Source organism: Corvus cornix, chromosome 6 (genome assembly GCF_000738735.6).
Source record: "Corvus cornix cornix isolate S_Up_H32 chromosome 6, ASM73873v5, whole genome shotgun sequence".
Taxonomy (NCBI): domain Eukaryota; kingdom Metazoa; phylum Chordata; class Aves; order Passeriformes; family Corvidae; genus Corvus; species Corvus cornix.
The window spans coordinates 9752788-9773687 of record NC_046336.1 but is presented as its reverse complement, the minus strand read 5'-3'; the positions used below and the strand labels follow the sequence as shown (position 1 = coordinate 9773687).

The 20900-nt window shown below is 42.8% G+C and overlaps 1 protein-coding gene across 1 annotated transcript in view; it reads left to right on the top strand.

The window, feature by feature from the left end:
- Window positions 1-20900, top strand: part of RBM20 (RNA binding motif protein 20) — a 33362-nt gene that overhangs the window by 5350 nt on the left and 7112 nt on the right. Inside the window, 13 exon segments of the mRNA XM_010412931.4 lie at window positions 692-1472; window positions 1475-1870; window positions 3519-3580; window positions 3736-3827; window positions 4164-4255; window positions 8083-8226; window positions 9128-9259; window positions 11075-11154; window positions 11968-12652; window positions 14500-14598; window positions 16026-16695; window positions 19059-19178; window positions 19879-20000. Coding sequence (XP_010411233.4) covers window positions 692-1472; window positions 1475-1870; window positions 3519-3580; window positions 3736-3827; window positions 4164-4255; window positions 8083-8226; window positions 9128-9259; window positions 11075-11154; window positions 11968-12652; window positions 14500-14598; window positions 16026-16695; window positions 19059-19178; window positions 19879-20000 — 3475 coding nt within the window.

Sequence of the window (20900 nt, the reverse complement as noted above, 5' to 3'; positions counted from 1 at the left end):
CTGTATTTGCATTTGCTCAACAAGGAAACTATAGACTTTGTTACAGAACAGGCTGCCGTGCAGATCAATAACGTGAGAACTGTAAACAATTAAAATAAATGCTTGTGGAATATTTCATCTTGCTTTATGCAGGCAGATGTGCTAGGTGGGAAATACCTATGGGGCTGGCTTTAAAATCCCATCTGATGTCCTTTTCTTCACATCCCCCTGCTTTGTGGGAAAAAGGAATAATGGTGATATCACAAAGTCACTCTAAGTGATGTCTTAGCAGGGAGGCTGAAAGTTGCAAGAAGTGCAGAAAAGGGGAAAAATTGTTGATTTGGGGATGATGTGTGAGGGCCTGTGTGGCCTCCATTCCTGGTCTTCATTAGAAGCATAAATGCTATGGGTGCTTAAAATGAGCTGAAGGTCTGATCCAGGGGTTGATGAGGGATGAAATGAAGGTTTTAAAGCAAGGTCTTTGGCATAGTTGTCTACCAATTATCTTTTTGATTGAAAGAGATGCGGCAGCAGATGTGGAAGGGGAGATGGCTTGCTATGAATACATTCTCAATCACCCCTTTGCTTTCCCTGAGTTTGAATGCACTAAATCTCTGAAAGCGGCTGTGTATCCCATGCCAGGCTTTAACAGGAGGTGAGCATAGGTAGATGTGGGGCAAATTCGGCTAACCCAGATGCTGATCCTTTGCAGTGCTGCCAAGCTCCTGGAGAAGAGTCCGTTCTCTGTCGGTGCCCCAAGCCCCCTGCTCCCCTCGCCGGCGAGCCTGCAGCTGGCGCAGCTCCAGGCGCAGCTCACGCTCCATAGGCTGAAGTTGGCTCAGACCGCCGTCACCAACAACCCGGCCGCCGCCACCGTCCTCAACCAGGTGCTCTCCAAAGTGGCCATGTCCCAGCCGCTCTTCAACCAGCTGAGGCACCCCACGGTGATGAACGCGCCGCAGGGCCACGCCGCCGGCCCGCCCCAGGGGCCCGGCATTGCCGGCACCAGGTTCCCCTCCGGCGGCATTGCCTTTCCTGCCCAGAGCCCGGCCTTAGCCGCCCCGGGGGGAGGTCTGGGAGCTGTCCAAGCCCAGGCTCCCAATGCAATTGTCGTGAATCCCTTTGGAAATGTCATGGCTCCGACCTCCGGCCAGCAACCCGTGGTGGTGGGTCTCAACAAGGCAGGTGCTTCCACATCTACTGCTGCAGGGGGCTTTTATGAGTACAACAAGCAAAACGCCGTCACTGCCGCCTCTCAGGCGTTCGCCTCTGAGGGGGAACAGTCCAGCCAGCACGGCTTCCTCGCTGGTGGCACCCATACTGCCACCTCAGCTGCAGGGCCGCGCTACGAGAGTCACTTCGGGGCTCCCGGCCAGGTGCAGCATGAGGCGGCAGCGGCATTTCCCAAGGAGTCCTACGGGGCGGCGGCACAGCATGGGCGGCACGGGCCTTCCCTACCGACCCACACACAGGCTCCCATCCGAAAGGAGATCCCGGACCTGTCCTGCATGGCAGCAGTACAAGCAACCAGTGGGAAAATATCCCTAATTTCCCCAGCCAAAACAAGTCTGACCTCATGCCCGGCGACAGCCTGTGGCCGTCAGCGAGTCAGCAGCAGTATGAAATAAGAAACGAGCTGTACAACCCCGAAGAGCCGACACCTGACACAAAGTTCAGCACGGCCGCCCCCCCCGCCTTCGGCCGCCTCAACCACAGCGCACAGAGCTTCGGCAGCCCTTGCCTGAGGCAGAAGGAGGAGCGCAGTGGCGGCACGCCCGATCTGCCCACCCGCTCGCTGCTGCCGCACCAGCTAGGCGACCTCCGCGGCGTGGCCCCTCTCCACTTCCCCCACGTCTGCGCCCTGTGCGACAAGAAGATCTTCGATCTGAAGGTGAGTGGTTTGAGGGCGTCCCTGGGCAGGGTTGAGACCCTTGAACAGGCTGTCAGGTGACTGATCTGGCCACCAGCTCCTGCCACCCCTCACCGCCAGTGTCCATGACCACAGAGGTGCCCTGAGCGAAGCAGAAACAAAGGACCATACTTTTGCTGAGGGTATGGTACGTCTGTTTCATGGGAGTTACTGGGGCTTCGAGATCTGGTTTTGTTCCACATCTTGCCGTGGAAGATGGTGAGATTACAGCAATGATGTGAGAAACGTGAGGTCTGAGCCGAGGTCGTAGCTCACTTCATGGGCTCAGAGCGGGGTGGGGAGGAGCTTGAAGCTGATCCCCCAATACTCAAGCCAGCGTTGCAACCCCACGGCTGTAGTAGTTTCATCTGCTTCTCCCTTTCTGATCCCAAAGCTTCCCCCTAACAGCCTCATGGAAGCAGCTTGCTTAAACGGACCAGCACATTCTTTTGATAAAATTATTTTAACTATTCCTCTGTAGGAATTTTTTCTTCCTGGTATCTCACAGGAAAATTTAGGGCTCAAGGTCCCCAGGGACTTTGACCTGAAAGCAAGAAGCTGCTCAGAACATGTGGTACAGACTGTGCTCTCTCTCACTTCTCTGTTCATACTGCCAAGGGAGCTCCAAATTCCGCCTCACCCTCAAGAAACAGCTTCCCAGTTTCCCAGGCAGTGCGTTGTCGGTCATGTTATATAGGTCAGATCTGGAGGAGGCCACTTAAGTGGCCCTCTGAGCCCCACAGCCATCCATGGTTGTTCTGGCTGCCTGGTGAGCCCTGCTCAACAAGTCCTCATGACCTTTTCTGTCACATCACAGGACCAGCACCTAACCACAAAGGCATGTGTTCTCATCCTGACGGTGGCCTGACAATAAAATTATAACAGCATGTATGTAGGAAGTAAAATGGCTAGCAAATTAAATAGTACCTGATCCCTACACACCCTGGGGATTTGGGATATTTCAATATATTTGCTTTCATATTTACCTTTTACTCTTTTAGCAACTGCTTGCAAAAGGTTTTGCTTTGATAACTGCAGCTTTCAGGGCTGGGCTGAAGTAGCCCCTGTCTAGGGCAGGCTGGACATTTCTTTTTTTCATTAAACACTTTAAAAGGGCAGGGGAAATGTCATTGCAATGAGTTTTGGGGGATATGTTAGTTGGTGTTTGATGCACTGGCTCAATTGGATCATAGAAATGTAAATAGCTAAATGTACTTCAACAAATGTTGCTGATCTAGTGAAATAATAAGCACTGCCCTGGCTGCCCTGAACACTGGACACCTTCTTTATGGGCATTGCAGGAGTTGAGAGTGCTTAGCACCTTGCAGGATGAGGTCTTCAGCAAGAGTGGAATAACTTAATTACTAGAAATATACTGAATTTAAAAGCTAATACAGAGAAGGCTTCTGTATTAGAAGCCTTCCTTTTGTAAAGTAACTGATAATTTAATGTTCAAATAATGAATCAGTAAATGCATTGGATGAAGGTGGCTTGGCTCCAACATCACACAGTTTGATCTTCAGCATCTCAGTATTGGTTTTAGAATAAGGTAAACTGAATGGAGGAATAATCTCTTGTAAATTTCTCTCAGGATTTTTCCTGTTTTCATTGTCTCTTTGTTTCAACATAGGACTGGGATCAGCACATTAAGGGAAGTCTTCACATCCAAAAATGTATGGCTTTTTCAGATAAGTAAGTATTATTTTAGAGTCACTCTTCAAACTGAATTGCTAACAGAGCATCTCTTACTTCAGTGGTTTTCCACCAGGAATTTCTGCCTAACAATTAAGTTTTAATATTTTTGGCACATTATGTATCTTCCTAAAGTTCTTTTCTTTCTTTTCCAGCACTGGTATCCGGTGTATGTTAAGCTCAGCAGATGGAACATTGCATTTATCAGCAAATAATGCAGCAGTTTTCAATCCATCTAGTATCGAAGGTGAATGGTTGTATCTGCAATAGTTAAAAATACTTCTTTTAATTGGAAGGGAAACCAGTCTCTGTGGAGAACTGGGGTTTTTTAATGAAATGTTATAAAAGTTTCCAAGGAAAAATTTTGAGAAGTTGTGCACAAAAAGGCTAAAAGCCAATACTGTGCCTTTGGAAATACGAATTTATTTTTCTTTCAAACGGTAACTTCTTTTCATAGTACAAATAATTTGGTGTAGAGACTATGAAATTACTTACTATATAAATGAGGCATTGCTTACTGAGCACATTAATGCAATTAATATGACTCAAGATTTTAATGAAATACGTGTAATCCATTATTTAGATTATCCATCAAATGTTGGCACATCTTTTATCGCTACACCAGCAAGATCCTTTGGCCAGCCAGGTCCTACATTTTCTTCTCTTCCATCAGGGGTGAGTTCCTAAGCAAATTGGTGTCTGTATTGAGATTCTTGTTGAAGCCACTTATACTTGAATTAAAACCTGAAGGCTTTAGTTTAGACAATAATCTGAACATTCAGTCTGTTTTTTCAACTTCCCTGCAGTTCTTTTATGCTTTTGATTTTGACCAAATATAAACTTAATTGTAGTTTTTGTTTTGTTTTGGTTTTTTCAGTCCTAAAAGTTGTTCGCTTGTCAGGGTTGTTTGGGGAGGTGGGTAAATAGGTTTGTGTGTGTTTTTCATTGACTTTTTTCCCCCATTGCCTGAGTCTTTTTGACCCAGGAAGGTCAGCTTGGAATGAAGATTTGGATTAGTTTTTAGTTACCTTCAGTACTGACCCCATCAAGCAACCTTCTTTCTCTCTGGTTATTTATTCATAGCAATTGCTCTCTGCCTCTCTCATGCTGAGGTCCTTCTCCCAAGTGGCAAAGATAGCGGTTGCAGCTTCACTGTTATTTGCCTGGAGGTCCCAGATCAGTTCATTCTACTGGACTAACTTTTCCTTAGTTTATTTTAGTGTGGTATTTATATCCTCTGCTGTCACTGGTAGTCTTTCAACAAGTTTGCTTTGATGTGGAGCCTTCCATGGTTTAGGTTTATTAGTCCCTGCCCTGCATCCTGCATTCAACACAGGTCCCCAGTTATATTGCTCTAATGCACACTTGAATTCCTAGCTCTATAATCAAAAAATACCAGAAGAAAGAACCAACATTAAAAGGGCTTCTTACCCTGACAAAGCAGAAAGATTTTAAAAGGAAAAAAAAAGGAAAATAAAAGCAAATCATACTCATAATGAAAAGACAAAGTTGTTAGGGTTAAAATGAAACTGATCACATATCAGAAAGTTACAGCTAGAGCTGGACACACCAAAGACTTATGTTAGGGCATTCATGGAATAGCAGCAGTAATCCAGGGGTTCAAGTTTTCACCTTGTTAACTTTTGTGTATATCTCTCTCCTGATGTGATCTCAGACACTCTGGAAGGCCAGGCTGAGTTGTGTCCCTCCAGTTCACATCAGGCACTGCTTGCAGAAAGGTCACCCAGATTTCCTTAATCCAACCAATTTTCTACCATGCAGTTTTACTATGCAAGAGGTCATTTGAAGGGGTTTCAGCTTCTGCCTGTCACAGACACTGTGAGTGCAGGCGAGCAAAGAGGAGAGCTGCTCATGACAGCTGCCTCCAAGGTCAAAGGTGGACTAGCAGTGGGTGCAGAGGAATGTTCCTTTTCATCATGTCTGTCAGCTTTACAACAAATGAAATTACTGCTAATACCAGTGTCATTTCTCTTCAGAATCTGTCACTATTTATCATTTAAGCTGCCTGAAGAAATCCTCCTTCTGAATGACCTGCAGTATTTTGAGACATAAAAGAAACAATAACTTTGATTTTCCTGGACACTGTAAATCCCTTTTTTCTTCAGAAGCTCATTGGATGAACAGGGAGCTATATTAGAGGTGTTAAGACGGAGTTTGCCAGCTGTCATTCACTCTGCAACCCAGGTGGCTTGTAATTTATTACACCTTTGCACGGTAGTATTCACTTTCAGCTAAGCTCCTGCCATTTAACTGAGCAGTAGGAGATTACACTTGACCCTCCATGTAATCATAAACAAAGTGTTCAGATTTCTGGAAGAGCTTGCTCTGTGCTGTCCATCTGCAAATAACTCTATCCCTCTTTAAAAGGCAAGTGCTACCAGTCTTCACTCAGGCATGGAGAGTCATTAGCACTGGAGGGATGAGATTGGCAGTTTCTTACTATCTTTAGAAAAAATTCATGTGATGCTCAAGAACGGGATAGAGACTTTGAAAAGCAAAAAACAACAACAACAACAATTTTTTTTTTTAAAAGCTGCAATTAAAAAATCGCCAAATTGGATGGATGAAATAATATTGCAAATAATATGAGGTGCATTTTGCTGCTGTGCATATATATATTTTTTTAATTTGTTTTTTTGTAATAGCCATGCAGCTGCCTTGGTAACCCGTGGTAGACATTGGTTGCAAAGAAAGTTAACTTTGAGGCTTACTGAAAATTACATTCAACACCTGGCATGCAACAGCTCCTCTAACTTCCTGATTGTAGATACAGAAGGTGTATATTCCTTTTCTGGCCATGATTTACAGCTCTATTTAATGAATGGATCCAGTTTAACTGCAATCAGCTGACAAGATTATTGCTTGGTACAGCCTGTTGACTTCTGGCATGAGTATGTGACCACTTCTTAATCAAGAACTGTAGCAGGTTTATGGCATAGCACTTTAATTTAAGCCATTGCCAATTGTGGGGAAGTGGCAGTGTCTTACAGTTGTTTGATTTAATGTACTGAGGGCTGTGGGTGGGAACATGGGCTCTGGAGCCAAGGCAGGGAAGAGCTGAGCCTTTCTAGTCCCATAGATTCTTACATACCATCATTTAACAGATCAAACAAAACAAGCAGAAGGTGACTGATGACCTGGGGTGTTCTTACACTGGGACTGCATTTGATGTTTCCTTTTCCTCTAGCTGTAGTTGTGTTCTTCTGTTCTGTGCTACATGCTGCCTTGCCAGATGCATGCAGACATCACTAGCTTTTCTGTTCAAGTGGAGTTGAGTTGCTTCATCTTTTTTTCAGGATCAGGTCTTTGTCATTTTTCTGCTAAAAAAAATATCTTACTTCTGGACTTTTGCACTTCCTTGACTTACCTTATGCACCTGGGTGGGCTCTGTGAGATGCAAGCTAAGTAGCAGATCACTGTGTAATGCAGGGTCCTAATGCAGCAAAAATACACAAATGGTTAAGTGATGAAGTCTGGAGGGAAGGCAACAGGATGGAGGTGTAAATAAGATAACATTAGCTCTCTAACTTGTGAACTTGCTGACAAGCCAAACATTTGTGATGGCTCTGGTGAACTTGATCCCCATCTTCCCTTGAATGGCACAATTTTAACTGAAGGTAGAGTTACTTCTTCAGTAAAATCCTAATGCAGAGGTCATAAACATGGAGGTAGTCTGGAAAGATTTAATCCTGCGTGAGTGATGTTTTGCTTGTCATTAGCTGTGGTAAATTAACTTTCTCTCTGGCTGTACCCTGCTGCCTTTTGCACAGGGAGTGTAGAGCCTGCTTTCCATGTCAGAGGGATGGGCGGCTCTTTTGGAACTGCCTCAGCACTCCAAAATAGACTTCCACCCTTGGGAAGCGGTCACCACTCCAGTGCTCTGTGCCTGTGCCAGCCTAGTTCGGGAGCTCTGCCTCTTTGCATGTCCAGTGCTCACTGTGGCCCTGGGGGGTAAAAGCCTCTTCCTGTGTGTTGTTGCAGTGAGAGGGGAAAGTAGCAGGTTTTCTACCCCCAGGTACAGCTGTGTGTCCTCTCACAAGTTAAGTGGGATCACTTTTACCCCTAGCCCAGTCTGTTCCATGAAGAAGGATTTAAATTCAGTCCCTGCTATCCTGAACACCCATGTAGTCACCCAAACTGATTTCTAATATCCATAAATTCAGCAGGGACTGCAGTGAGCAGTTAGTTTCTGCAGGAATATCATTGCTCCTGTCTGAAGGACAGTCTCCCTTCTAGAAATCCTCTCTGGACTTTGCAAAGTCCCGGGATGGAGACTCAATTGCAACCTGAACTGCAGCTAAACATTTCCCTTCCCATTTGCACTTCTAAACCAGGATGTTAAAATGCAAGTTTTTAAAGAATATTTTTTTTAATAACAGGTACACAGAGCATTTCATTTTTTTGCAGAAATGTAAGATGTTATCTAGTGGATAGAATATCTAAGATAAAAGCATTGGTTTGAGTTGAGCTTTTTTTCCCAGTTTCCCCAGAGGAAATCTACACTGGGTCGAGTTGTTCATATTTGCAATCTCCCCGAGGGAAGCTGCACAGAGAATGATGTCATTAACCTGGGCCTCCCATTTGGAAAGGTCACCAACTATATCCTCATGAAATCTACTAATCAGGTACTGTACATTTGGGGTTACCAGTGTTGACATTTATTGACATAAAGATATGAAGACATATAGACATGAAGACAGAGTCTTTGGGGAAAACCTCTTATTTAGTAATAGAAACTTAAATATATGAAGCCCACTCTCAAAGTTAAAAAAAAAAAAGGTGGTCACTGATTGGATGAGGACATAAACATGACTACTGCCTTAGAGTTCTTGTTTAAAAATCCCAGAAATCTCAATGAAAAAGTGTTGTAAAACTGTACTTTTGCTAATTTTTTTAAGTGAATTACTTGGCTGCCTTCTCTAAGCCGTTTGTTACTTTCAGACTTCTCTTAGTCTTAGCTTAAGTCTATCTTAAGTAGCTTAAGTATACCAGTGGTGTAAGCTGGTAAGAGTAGAATATCTTATCTCACTTTCCTGCAGCAGACAAAATGGATGGATGTAGAATCCATGCCAGTGGACAATGTTTGAGATTGTAATGTTTAAAAATCACAGAATCATAGAATGGGTTGGGTTGGAAGGGACCTTAAAGACCATCTAGTTCTAACCCCCTGCCATGGGCAGGGACACCTTCCACTAGAACAGGTTGCTCAGAGCACCATCCAGCCTGGCCTTGAACACTGCCAGGCAAGAAAGATTAGATACCAGTCATTTAAACTAAACCAGCTTCTAAGGTCACATATTGGCTTTAATAACTGGTTTGAAATCATTATTTGCAGTTTAAAAAAGACTGAGAAATGGATTGAGTGTTACCATTTCAGCCTCAGGCCTGGAAAGCTACCCAGTTTTGTAGTATCAAGACATTTTGCATGAGAAGAATCCAGAGAAAATTTATTGTGCTGCCTTTTCTCTCTTACACTTTGTATTTTTAGTTATGTAATAGATTGTAAAGTTCTCTCCATTGTGCTAGGCCTTTCTGGAAATGGCTTACAGTGAAGCAGCCCAAGCCATGGTACAGTACTACAAAGAAAAACCTGCTATGATAAATGATGACAAGTTACTTATTAGGATGTCTAAAAGATACAAGGAATTGCAGCTGAAGGTAAGATGGTCATTCCTGATCAAATTATGTGAGTTTCCATGGCACATCTGGAGAATACATTTTAAAAAATTCTTGGTGATTACTCATTTCTAATTAATGCTTTAATATTATAGAAAAAGAAATTAAGAAAGATAAATGAATGTATGTTATCGATCTTTTACAGTCATCTGCTTGCTCTTATTCTAAATTGTAACTCTTGGAAGAGACCCCATTTTCTCTGATCCTCTCATACCATTATTTCAAAAATCCCTTCTGAGCTTCCTTGTGAGAAGGCTCCCTACATTGCTTGGTCTAACAAAGGTCTAAAACACGGCCATGTGTAAGATACAATATGTCAGTAAAAATATGATGGTTCTATCCTTTTAGTTAGGCATTAAGCCCAGAACAATGCTTTTTTCACTGCTTCCATGCTTGAGCCATAGCACGATCTTGACACCAAGCAGCAGTAACAGGACTAAAAAGCACACTGATTTCTTTTTATTTCTTGTGAATGATCTATATTATAAAGCAAGATTTTTTTTTTTTCCTTTAACATAGAGTCAAACCAGAGCAATATTCTTTAGACTTTCTGTAGAGTGTGTGACACTTCTGTTGTGGACACTTGAGTGATGTCCAAAGATCACTGCTCTTGTGACCATATTTATAGAGGCTTATATACTGCCATGTAATGCTGAGAGAGTAATTTTATTTCATGGTGACTCAGACCAGAACTGGCAATGCAGAGCTTAAAAGCTCCATATTGTATTACCTAACACAGCACAAAGTTATTTTATAGAACAACTCTGTAATGGTCCAATTTACTGTTAAGGGTCCTTCTATGAGCCTTGAGGAAAAAAAGAAAGGAACTTGGATGGTTTGGTTTGATCTTTGAAAAAGCCTCTTTCTCTCCTGTACGTGTATAATAGTTTAAGGAGACTTAAAGGAGTTGACAAAGGTTCATAAATCAGGGCAGTCTTTCCTAATGTGGCACAGTGAGGGGTTCAGATGTTAGGTGGTGGAGATTGTGCATCTTGACAGAGAGGCAGGAGTTACCCAGGAGAGTGTGATAGTTTGCCTAGATTCCAGGAAGATTTTTCTGCTTTTCCAGTGACAGTTTTTCAGGTCATTGAATTATTTTGTTCTGCACAAGAAAGAAAGCAAAGAAGTAAAAGTACAAAGAGGGAAATGTGCATGAGCTATATACTGTTACAAACTGCTGAGTTCCTGCATGCTTATGTTGCTCATCTCTGTGTGCTCCAAGTGTTTGAGGAATTGAGAGCGCTCCAGCCTGTGTAGTACAACCTACGTAGAGTAATCAACACTCCAGTACACATCTTGCACTTAGCTTGTCTGAAGCTCCTCTCCTTGTCTAAACATAGTCCTTCAGAGCTATACTCCAGAATGAGTAACTCTGAGATCAAGAGAAGGCAGTTCATACCTAGAGGATCAGAGATAGGCTGCTATACATATTTAATTCTGTATATAGAAAATTTTCTGGTTTGTTTCCTCTTAGATCCAGTACCTAGAAAATGCTCTGCAGTGATTGTGCAACAAGGAAGGACAAGCTAGTTTTCAAAGCCTGTTAGAGCAGCCAAGGATGATGAGAGAGTGCTACAATGTAATGGAGCAAATTTTCCTTTGTATCATTTTACTGCTTCGATCATGATATTGAGAAGCCAACTGCAGAGAAGAGTGTAACCACAACACTGAAACTAAATATTTCTAGTTATAGTGTAATTGAATGAAGCATGGATACTGTTTCTTGAAGGACAAATCACCTGTGTCAGCTTGGAGAGTAGAGCAGCATGCTAAAAACAGTGTCTTTGTTTTTATTAGAAACCAGGTAAGAATGTGGCTGCTATAATCCAGGACATCCACTCACAAAGAGAGAGGGACCTGCTGCGTGAAGTGGACAGGTAAAATTTCTCCATAGTTTGGAATTAGAAGTCTCTAAACTTACAGATAGAAGAAGTATTATCTGTATGCTTCCCTCTCTTATTTCACTGGCTTTCCTAATTCAGATTTCACTTATAAAATAGTATATATTTTTATATAGTTCAAAAGTAGGTACACTATAATATATACTGTATAATGAGATCCGATTGAAACTGTGCATGTTATGAAAATAACTCTTTCCTACTGATTATATCTCAGAAAATATGTCTGGCATGTGAAGAGCACAAAAATGAAGCTGTTCCACTCTCCTCCCTGTTGAGTCAAAAGCGTAAGGGCTGGGGGTGCTTTGAGACCAAGTGGGAAGGAGGCAGTTCAGAATAAAATGTATTTGGGTACATATCTGATCTGTCTGACTTCTGGAACTTTCAGCAAAATTGGAGAAGAATCACAGTCCTAAAACATCTCCTTTAAACAGATGGCCTTTGTCACTTTTGTGTCAGAGATGCCCTAGCTGAGTGAGTATTAAGGCTACATACATTAGGGTCATTGTAAAGGTATTAACATATTATAAGCTTTTAATGCTAAACCCCTATGAGACGCTTTTAAGAATGAATGAATATATTCTTGACAGTTCTGTGGGGATTTAGTTAAGCTCTGTGGCTATGACACTGCCTTTTCTCCTGTTCACTGTTTGCAGCTGTGCAGTGCATGTCTGTGAAAGGCCTGGGGTCTCAGGTTCACAGTCCCCAGGGCAGTCCCCATGAGCTTCCAGTGAACAAGAATTGGTAGACAACAGTGGGTCAGCCAGTTACAGCTGCCTTTTCCCCCTGCAGCAGGTATGGCACAGACAGGCCCCGCTCCCGCAGCCCCATAAGCCGCTCACTGTCACCTCGATCCCACACGCCCAGCTTCACTTCCGGCAGTTCACCCCACAGCCCGCTGGGGACCAGCAGGACCGACTGGGGAAACGGGAGAGAGGCTTGGGATCAGTCCCCCTATTCTCGACGGGAAGAGGAAAGAGATAGCAGAGAATGGCGAGAGAATGGGGATGAGAAGAGGGACAGGACTGACACGTGGGTACACGAGAGGAAACATTATTCCCGACAACTGGACAAGTTTGATTTGGATGAAAGGCTTGAAGGAGGCAGAGGACACCGAGAAAAATACTTAAGGACTGGTTCCCCTGGGTCTCTTCACCCTTTATCTGGCTACAAGAACAGGGAAGATGACTATTACCGAAAATCCTCTAAGTCAAAATCTGACAAGTTTCAGAGGCAGCTGCAGGATTTACCTGGGAGATCTAAGAGAAAGGAAGAGGCAAAGTTAAGGGAACGCAGGCATTCTTACAGCGAGGACACTGCCAGGGAGGAGGCAGCTGAACAGAAGCACGGCAAAGTATCTGAAGGCTCCAGGCAAAAACAAAGTGATAAGAATAAAGTGAAGAAAGCTGAAAAAGACCAAGAAGATGCTACTGCTGAAGGCAGTGATGTGAAGGAAACCAAACCTCCTGAGGACGAGGTAAATAAAAGTGTATGTAAGAAGTGTAAATGCTGAACTAATATATTTTCTGAAATATCTTAGAGCATTTGTCGTGGGTGTGATGCTGGCAACATGAAATGTTTTTAGATGATAAAATCAGGGAATGTAGTCATAGAAGAGGTCTTGGGAAGTCGTCGTGTCTGTGTTTTTGCCCAGACCATGCAGATCTATTACACTGTTGTGGTGTTGGGTACATGGACATTCTAATTCTGTGTCTAGCACCACCTTTGGGTAACAAGTGGAGGGGTGGGGACAGACAGCTGAAAACAAAACCAGGTGACAGTCTGCTATTTGCATGCAGGTTGTGTGTGAAGGAGCAACTGTACTCTTGCTAACTCTGTGCAGAATGCCCCATAACTGCTCTTTCTGCATCCATCACCACCTTCCACTGCCAGTGAGGAGGACTGACTTATCTGGGAATTAAGTGATACTTTACAGAAGTGCACAGTATTTATACAGGGAAGTGGTTGCTATACTATTAAAATGGGGAATGAACTTTTAATGAGGAACATTTCTTTCTGGATAACTCAACAGAGCAATTGTTTCTTTAATCATGTGTCCCTACCCTCAGCTGTGGCAGGGATAATTCACACCACTCCCTTCAGTGTACTGGCAGGAATCTCTTCCCATGGCAAGAACCACTGAATCAGCTCACCTATAAAATTATGGGATCTCAGGAGAGATACTTCCATTCATAAAGTGGCAATGTTTGTGGGTTTGATTCTCCACTGGGAAAAAGTAGGAGGGGGAACACATCAAGATGCCTCATTTGCTCAGTCCCAGTACAGCCCATACTCATATCCCCACCTCTCAGGGCTCTGGTTACTGGCTCTTGGCCACCTTGCCTCCCCTGGTGTCCCCCAGGGATATGCTGCTTCTATCCACCCCTGGGGCTGTTGGCATGGGAGGCTGCAGAGCTGCTTGGCTGACCAGGGCTCCATCTCTTGCTTGTGCCTTTGTGCTGCCAGGGCCACTGTTGGTTGTTTCCAGTTGACCTTGCATTCATTTTTCTCATGTGGGGCCAAGTTGGTGGAATCTCCTAGATTTGTATCTCGCTAGTCTGTAACCAGCAGCAGCACTACCTCATGCCATAGATATGTGTGTTTGTACCACCTTTTATCATCTTTCTCCTTTGGCTGGTATTTCACTATGATGTGTGGTTCCTTGGGAGGAGATGTCAGAGAGAAATGTCAGACAGCATCCTAAATCACACTCCTCTGCATGTTTTCCAAGTTATTTTACAGTGGCTTTGCCAAAGACATACCTCTCCAGGGACTATTGCTAATAATTTATCTTAAAAGGAAGAAGTAGTTTTGTATGTCTTAAACTCAGTTTTCCTTTGTCCCTCTTCTACTAAATACCAGGTAGTACTGTGGTTTTGTTCTTCCAAAGTATGAACTGTGCAAGCAATTCCATTTTCAACTGATCCTATGTCAATAAACAAAACACTCAAGGTCTTCTGCAGAGTTTTAACACTGCTGCTCTCCTTACCACATCTGAGCCAACATGACAAATGTGGGTAGAGAACAGAGGAGTGGAGGCTGGAAATTTTAATGAATTGACGTTCTCCCCCACCTGTCTTTTAGCCAATTAGGTGATATAAATTACACCGCTAATTTTTTTAAAAATTCTTTTTCTTAATTCTTATTTGTGCAGCTCTGCTAATGGAATTTTTGTTGGGTCTTTTCCCACAGCCTAGTTGACTTGCATAAACTTTAGAAATAAAGAATGTGACCTTGTGAGTGACTTTGCTTGTCTACACCCAGAATAGAAACATACTAGAGCACCACTGTGTGTTGCTATACATGTATATGTATTTATTTTAGCTTGAAAAAGAGCAGCAAGTTCCAGAGAAGAGCTCACCTTCAGATAATAAGCACGGAAAAGAATCCGGAGAGATTCTGGAAAACACAAGGAAAGAGAAGGTTGGTGACACATTGCTGGTGTGGCTCCTTTGAGAAAATGATTGAAACCCTAGGTTTGGTAGCATGCTCTGCCAAATGAAATATTAACCCCTCATGAAAAAACACGTAAAGGGGTTGGAGAAGGAGGTTGTCTAAATTAACTTGTCTTATTTTGACCTCTGCTTTAAGGGACAGCTTTTCCTGAAGCCTCCAGAACTCTTTTTTTAGTTACTCTTTGCCCATGTACATTGCTTCACATACATAGCGCTTGGCAGTGGCAGCTGTAAGGAATGTATGCCCAAGTGAACTGGGTAACTCGCAAACTGTGCCCAAAAATAGGAGATGCGGTCAGTTAGTGGAGAAAGAGGGGAGTCTGATGGATACTTTTTAGAACATTGGCCTTATGAACTATAGATAGTAGTGTCCTGATTGTTTCTGGTTTTAATTAAATATGCCTTTACAGCAACCCTACTGCTGCGTTGCAATCGGGGAGAGCAATGTCCCTGGAATTCCTCCAGCTTCATATCTGTAGGGTCATGGGTTGATGGTCAGATATGGAAGATACTGATATCTGTTGCTGCAGAAAACTGATCTCCTGGCAAGAGCAGTGCCAACTCACAGAGTTTTCATGCTGTTTTAGGATTCTAGGAGGGGAAGTGTGGGAATGGCCAAACAGGAGGAGAATACAGATTATTAATAGATTATGTGTACACCAGGAGTCTGGGAGTTGAAATCTAAGCTTCAAGTGTGTCTTAAAAGTAAGATACACCTTTTAATTCTAAGACTTCTAAAGTCCAGTATTAGTGCCTGAGTCCTATAAGTCTGTAACTGCATGTATGAGGTATTTCAGAATATGTACCTTGGAGTACAACTGTAAACCTGCTTTTTCCTAAGGTTTAGGCCAGTGGCTACCAGCACAGTCCCTGGCAGAGGGATCTTGCTGGTGGAAGGAAATGACTGGAGAAGGAAGCCATGTTTTCTCAGTCACCGTATGAATTTAAAGGACCTAGTCCAGCAAAGGGAAAGCCACAGCGGCTCGAATGGGGTTCTGTATACTTTCATTGCACTGAGATGGAGGTAGAGGAAGGGGAGACGTTCATTTCCTTGGGCATCACATAGTAGCACCCGTTGCATAACAAAGTGTAACACATTGTGCCTTGCTCTACTGCTTACAGAAAAGCAATAAGCAGGGGACTGGAGACACTGTAATCCCCAAGGCAGTTACAGAATCTTCACAAAGGGAAGTTTATGTAAAATTCAATAGAGATTTCTTGTCCTTGTGCATAAGGTCTAAAATCACAACACCAAGGCATATCACTCTTTGAAGCTAAAACGCAAGAGGAATTAGGCATGGCTATATCAAGGTTCTTCCTGGTTTCAAGGCCCACTTTTTAACAGTGATGATCTATGATCACCAATCTCTCAAATGTTTTACATCTTTGTGACAGGACCGAGACTGGGAGAGTGGAAGTGAAATAGAAGGTGAGACCTGGTATCCTGCTAACATGGAGGAATTAGTGACAGTAGATGAAGTGGGAGAAGATGATTTAATTATGGAGCCTGATATAACAGAGCTTGAAGAAATAGTCCCACTTGATCAGAAAAATAAAGCTGCTTCAGAAATGTGTCCCTGTATGTCAACTGTGTTAGAACTGAAAAATGATCACGGCCACTTAACCAGGAGTGAAGACAAATTTGCCCATAAAGCTTTAGAAACAAACTTCAAAACAGCAAAGGGCAGTGCAGCTTCTAGTGGCTGTCAGGAAGATGATGAGGACGATGATAATGATGATGCTGTAACTGAAGCATCAAGCCTAAATCTGGACCCTGAAGACAAGCCAGAGGAATTGAAAGAAGACCAATCTGCTAAGGAGTCTGATTGCCAGCAGAAGGAAGGGAAAATTGATAAGAGCTCTGACACTCGTTTAGAGCCTGAAGATCGCCATATACCTTCTGTTCATCTGAAAGAAGAGATTCTCCAGCTCCCTGATACATTTATAGATGATTACAAACAGATGGGATCACAAGGAGCTGAGAGCAGAGAAGTAACGGAAATGCTCCTTAAAAACGCTAGTGAAGAAACAAGACATGGAAGCCAAGAGTGTCCAGAGGCCAAGGGTAACTACTTCTTTTTTTTCCCTTTAGCCTGCAGAGAGCCTTGCATGTTTTCTCTTAGGGCAGACTGAAATTTATTGCTAACGAGAATAAGTGTTGTTAATAGTATCAAGGCTTGTCCTTGGAGCAGCTCAGTAAAAGAACCCCAGTGCCTTTGGCCAAACTAAACCATTAGAGCCTCTTAGATGAATAGTGTAAAGGAAATATGATAAGCAGCTTGCAAGCTTTCTGAAAGGCATAAGCTGCTATAATTGTCATGTCAAGGTTCACATGAGTTTAGCTGAAGTCTTTCAGTGCCTTGCTAAATTTATTTTGAATTGTCAATGAAATGAGTGACAGTCTCTGAAGGTCAGCAGAAAAGTATTGGTAATGTCTGGCTGGCTCCTGGACAAGGTGGGTATTCTTACACACTGTACTGAAACATTAGTAACATGGATATCATGCATAGATTGTTAATTCTCAGTCCCTGTTCATGCAAATACATGCCTTGTGTCAGGACTTGCCTTATCATGTCCTGTTATCTACTGCATGCTGCCTTTAATGTAACTGATAGGATGTGCTGTGAGAGGTCAATAAATGTAATCATAGCTACCTATTAATATTTTAGCTGTCAGGAAAAAAGGTATCTTGAGGGTCTGAAAGTCTGTTCAGTTTCTTGTCAAATGATCCTTGAGCAAATGGGCTGTGCATAATGAGATGAAGTGAAAAACAACATTGAGTATGTTGGTCAGAAATGCTCTTTTTTAATTGCTGCCAGAGCCTATGTCATAGGTAAGGGGTTGTGAAAAGAAGCTGATGGAAGATTTTTGAGGGTGCAATGCTGGAAACATTTCATGTGAGCACCTCATTTGGAGCTAACTTCTTCCTTCAGGACAGCTTTGAAACTCTTGTTACATGTTATTAACCTGTTTGGCCTGAAGACACCTTGCCAGACTTTGCATATTTGGAGATAACATTGTCATGGGACTGGGCATGGCAAAGTTGGCTCTCCCGTGCTTCCTGGGCAGCCAGCTGATGAAAGAGTTGGGTGTCTCAAGAGCATATTTACTAGTGTTTCCAGCATCTCAACTTCCAGCTTGTCAGCAGGGAGCCTGGAAGCTCCAGGGCCTCTCATGCTTCCCAGGTTTCTGACATGGACTTGTTATCTGGGATCTGCAGTCTAAGGCTCTAGGCCCTCTGCAAATGCAGCTGCCAGCTCAGAAGCACAGAAGTCAACTTAAATGGGATTTAAGTTGCTGCAAAGGCCCTGGGTGTCTTAAGAAAAGCTTACCAGCTTAATGGGGGCTTTCCAGGTTCTCTGCTGCGGTATTGGAATCCTGGGGTAGGTTTAAAGTTAATTAGAAAGCTGACCAGTTAGGATTTTATATTATTTTCTTTTAAATCATACAATAGACATATTTAAAACAGTGAAGAAAAATTCATCCTCATAGCCAGAAACTGCAGATCTTTGAACTACAGACTTGAAAGACAGGAAGAGTTTGGTTTGGGCAAAATATGTTTGTTTTATAAGAAAGTATATCTCTTATCTAGGTGAAATTTGCGATGCAATAGAAATTTTGTCCAGATAAGTGAGCTAGTTCTTTGATGTAAGGACTGAAGAAGAGGAATCAGACCAGTTTACCTGTAATTCTGTAGCTCTGTGATAGCAAATGTCTCTATTTTTAAATAAAAGTAATTCATATGATAGAAATCATAGGAAGGGAGAGCATCTCTTCTGCTGAGGCTATATCTGCCTCAGCAAATCAATCCAGTGTTTTCCACACCTTGAATCTCCTTCTGTGTCCATTAATGTCAGTCAGCAGGGACCAACCATCCCATCCCTACTATTCAGAAACCAAAATCTTTTAGTGGCTGGGAGCCATAAAGCAGGAACTGTCCCTTGGAGAGGTGAGGATGGGAGAAGAGTAGCTCCAGGAAGAGGATGCTGCAGCCATCCTATGAAAGGCAGGTTTGGGGAGTTGTTCTCATCAGGTCCTGCTGCCCCCACCATCTCAGCAGCCCCTGTGTCAGCCCAGCTGCACCACTGGTCATGCAGTAACATACATGGTTACAAAGCTGCAGTCAGGCTGTGCTTCTGCCAGAGGTGTGTAATGTTATAGCTCTATTTAGAGATTAAAATACAAAAAGACCCTCCAAACATAACATTAAATTAGAAATAGAAAAATGGTCTACTGGGAGAAATCGGAGTGACTGCACACACAGCTGTTAGAGTTGTACTACTAAACAGGCCTCTGATTTGGAATGGAAAAGCATTTTTTTCCCAGATTTTACTTCATTTATAGATCCACCCAGAAAGTGTCCCAAGAAGTTTACAAACGTCTCTTTAATAAACTGTTTTCATTCAATACATTTATTCATTTGTTAAGCAAATTCTAGGTACTTGGAAATGAGATCTCTGGAATACCCGGAGGTGGAGTCTAAACAAAAGCCCTCTGCACCAGGCTGGGAACAAGAGGACGTCTTCACCGAGCTCAGCATTCCCCTGGGTATGTTGGGCCGCTCCCTGCAATACCCAGGGCTCACAACAAGATGTCACTTTAAGGCTACTTGCTGTGTTTATTTTTCAGAACAGATGTGAGGCGAGAAGGAATAGGGTATATGACAGATGGGTAGCTGTTGAAAGAAACAGGCTTTTGATTATAGATTATTGCTAATTCATTCCAAATGAATGACAAAAGGCAGCTGATGAGATGAAATAAGTTCCCTTGGACTATATATGAAATACATATGAAAAAATACTTAGTAATTTAAAAGTCTTTGACATAAAAGTGTAAGCAAAAGTATTGGCTTTACTGTGTAAATAGTGATTATGAGCAAAACACCTGGAAGAAGTACATCCTCAAAAGCGATCTGTATAACTTAAACATGAATTTACTGCTAAAAAGTATTACTGCTTTTCTAGCCCTTGAGGTTGCAGAGTGAAGTTTCCAGTCAATATTATGAGAAGGTAGATTTTAAAGTATGTCTATCTAAGAGAGAAGAGAAAATGTGTGTTTTCAATGCACGGGATTTTAAAGTACAGATCAATATTGCAAAAATAGGGAAATCAGAGAAGTGAATCCAGGATTCAGTCTTCCTATTCCTGTCATTTAGCTAGATAGCACCTTTTTTCTTTGAAAACAAGTTTACTGTAGGAGGGGTAGGGTTTCAACTGACATTTTAATGTAATTCAGAATTTCTCAACAGGTGTGGAATTTGTGGTGCCTAGAACCGGATTTTACTGCAAGCTCTGTGGACTCTTCTACACAAATGAAGAGACAGCAAAGACAAGTCACTGCAGGAGTACTGTTCACTACAAAAATCTCCAGGTAAAAACACACCTGAAGCTACCTAACAACAAGCTCATGGGGTGGATTTTGTGTAAGGTAGATGATGCAATAAAAAATTAGTTTTTATTCTGTGGATAGAATTCAGATGAAGTGAAATTCAGATAAACAAACTTTCCAGTAGTTCCAAACATTAGCATGCTGATTTCTCACTCCCAGATCCTAGAAATCAACTTCTCGATCGTAGGTAAAACAAGGCCAGATGGTAATTTGATCTTCTCATCTACATTTGGTCCTTCTCACTAGCACAGCATGCAACTCAGATCTTTAATTCCCTGTGCCAGAGGGTCCCAGGTGTTTCTGCCACTGGGAGTAACCCCAGCAGCAGCCTTCAGTACATCTTAATGTTGGGAGCATTAAACATGGCACTTGTCTGATAATGTAGCCAGACCCATTTCTGTGTTAGTGTAGCTTTCTCAGCATTTTTCAGCTCACAGCTCTCTGTGACACATGGGCTCTGAGAGGCATTTTCTGTGACCCACTGAAATCCCCTCCCTGTGTGCAGAGCAGCGCAACGGCTGCTCTGCAGCGCAACACAGAGCACCCCTGCTGAGTAATTTCCATGAGGATATGCAGGAGCATGTCAGTACTTGTTGCTCCATAAGAATATAACAAAAACACATCAGCAGTTGATAATAGCACATGGAGAACACATGTGCCTGCAGTTCAATCAAAGACCTGCCTTTGCCATTTTTCAGATGCACCATCAATAGAATCAGTCACAACAGCCTGAGCATTACCTGCCCCATGCTCAGGGCTCCTCAGAGGAGTTGGCCTTGGCTCCCACTGCAGTCACTGCCCGTGAGCAGTGTGTGTACACTGCACACACACTTGTGTTGGCATTCTCATACTCTTAGCAAAAGTCATGGCAGAGCAAAGCAG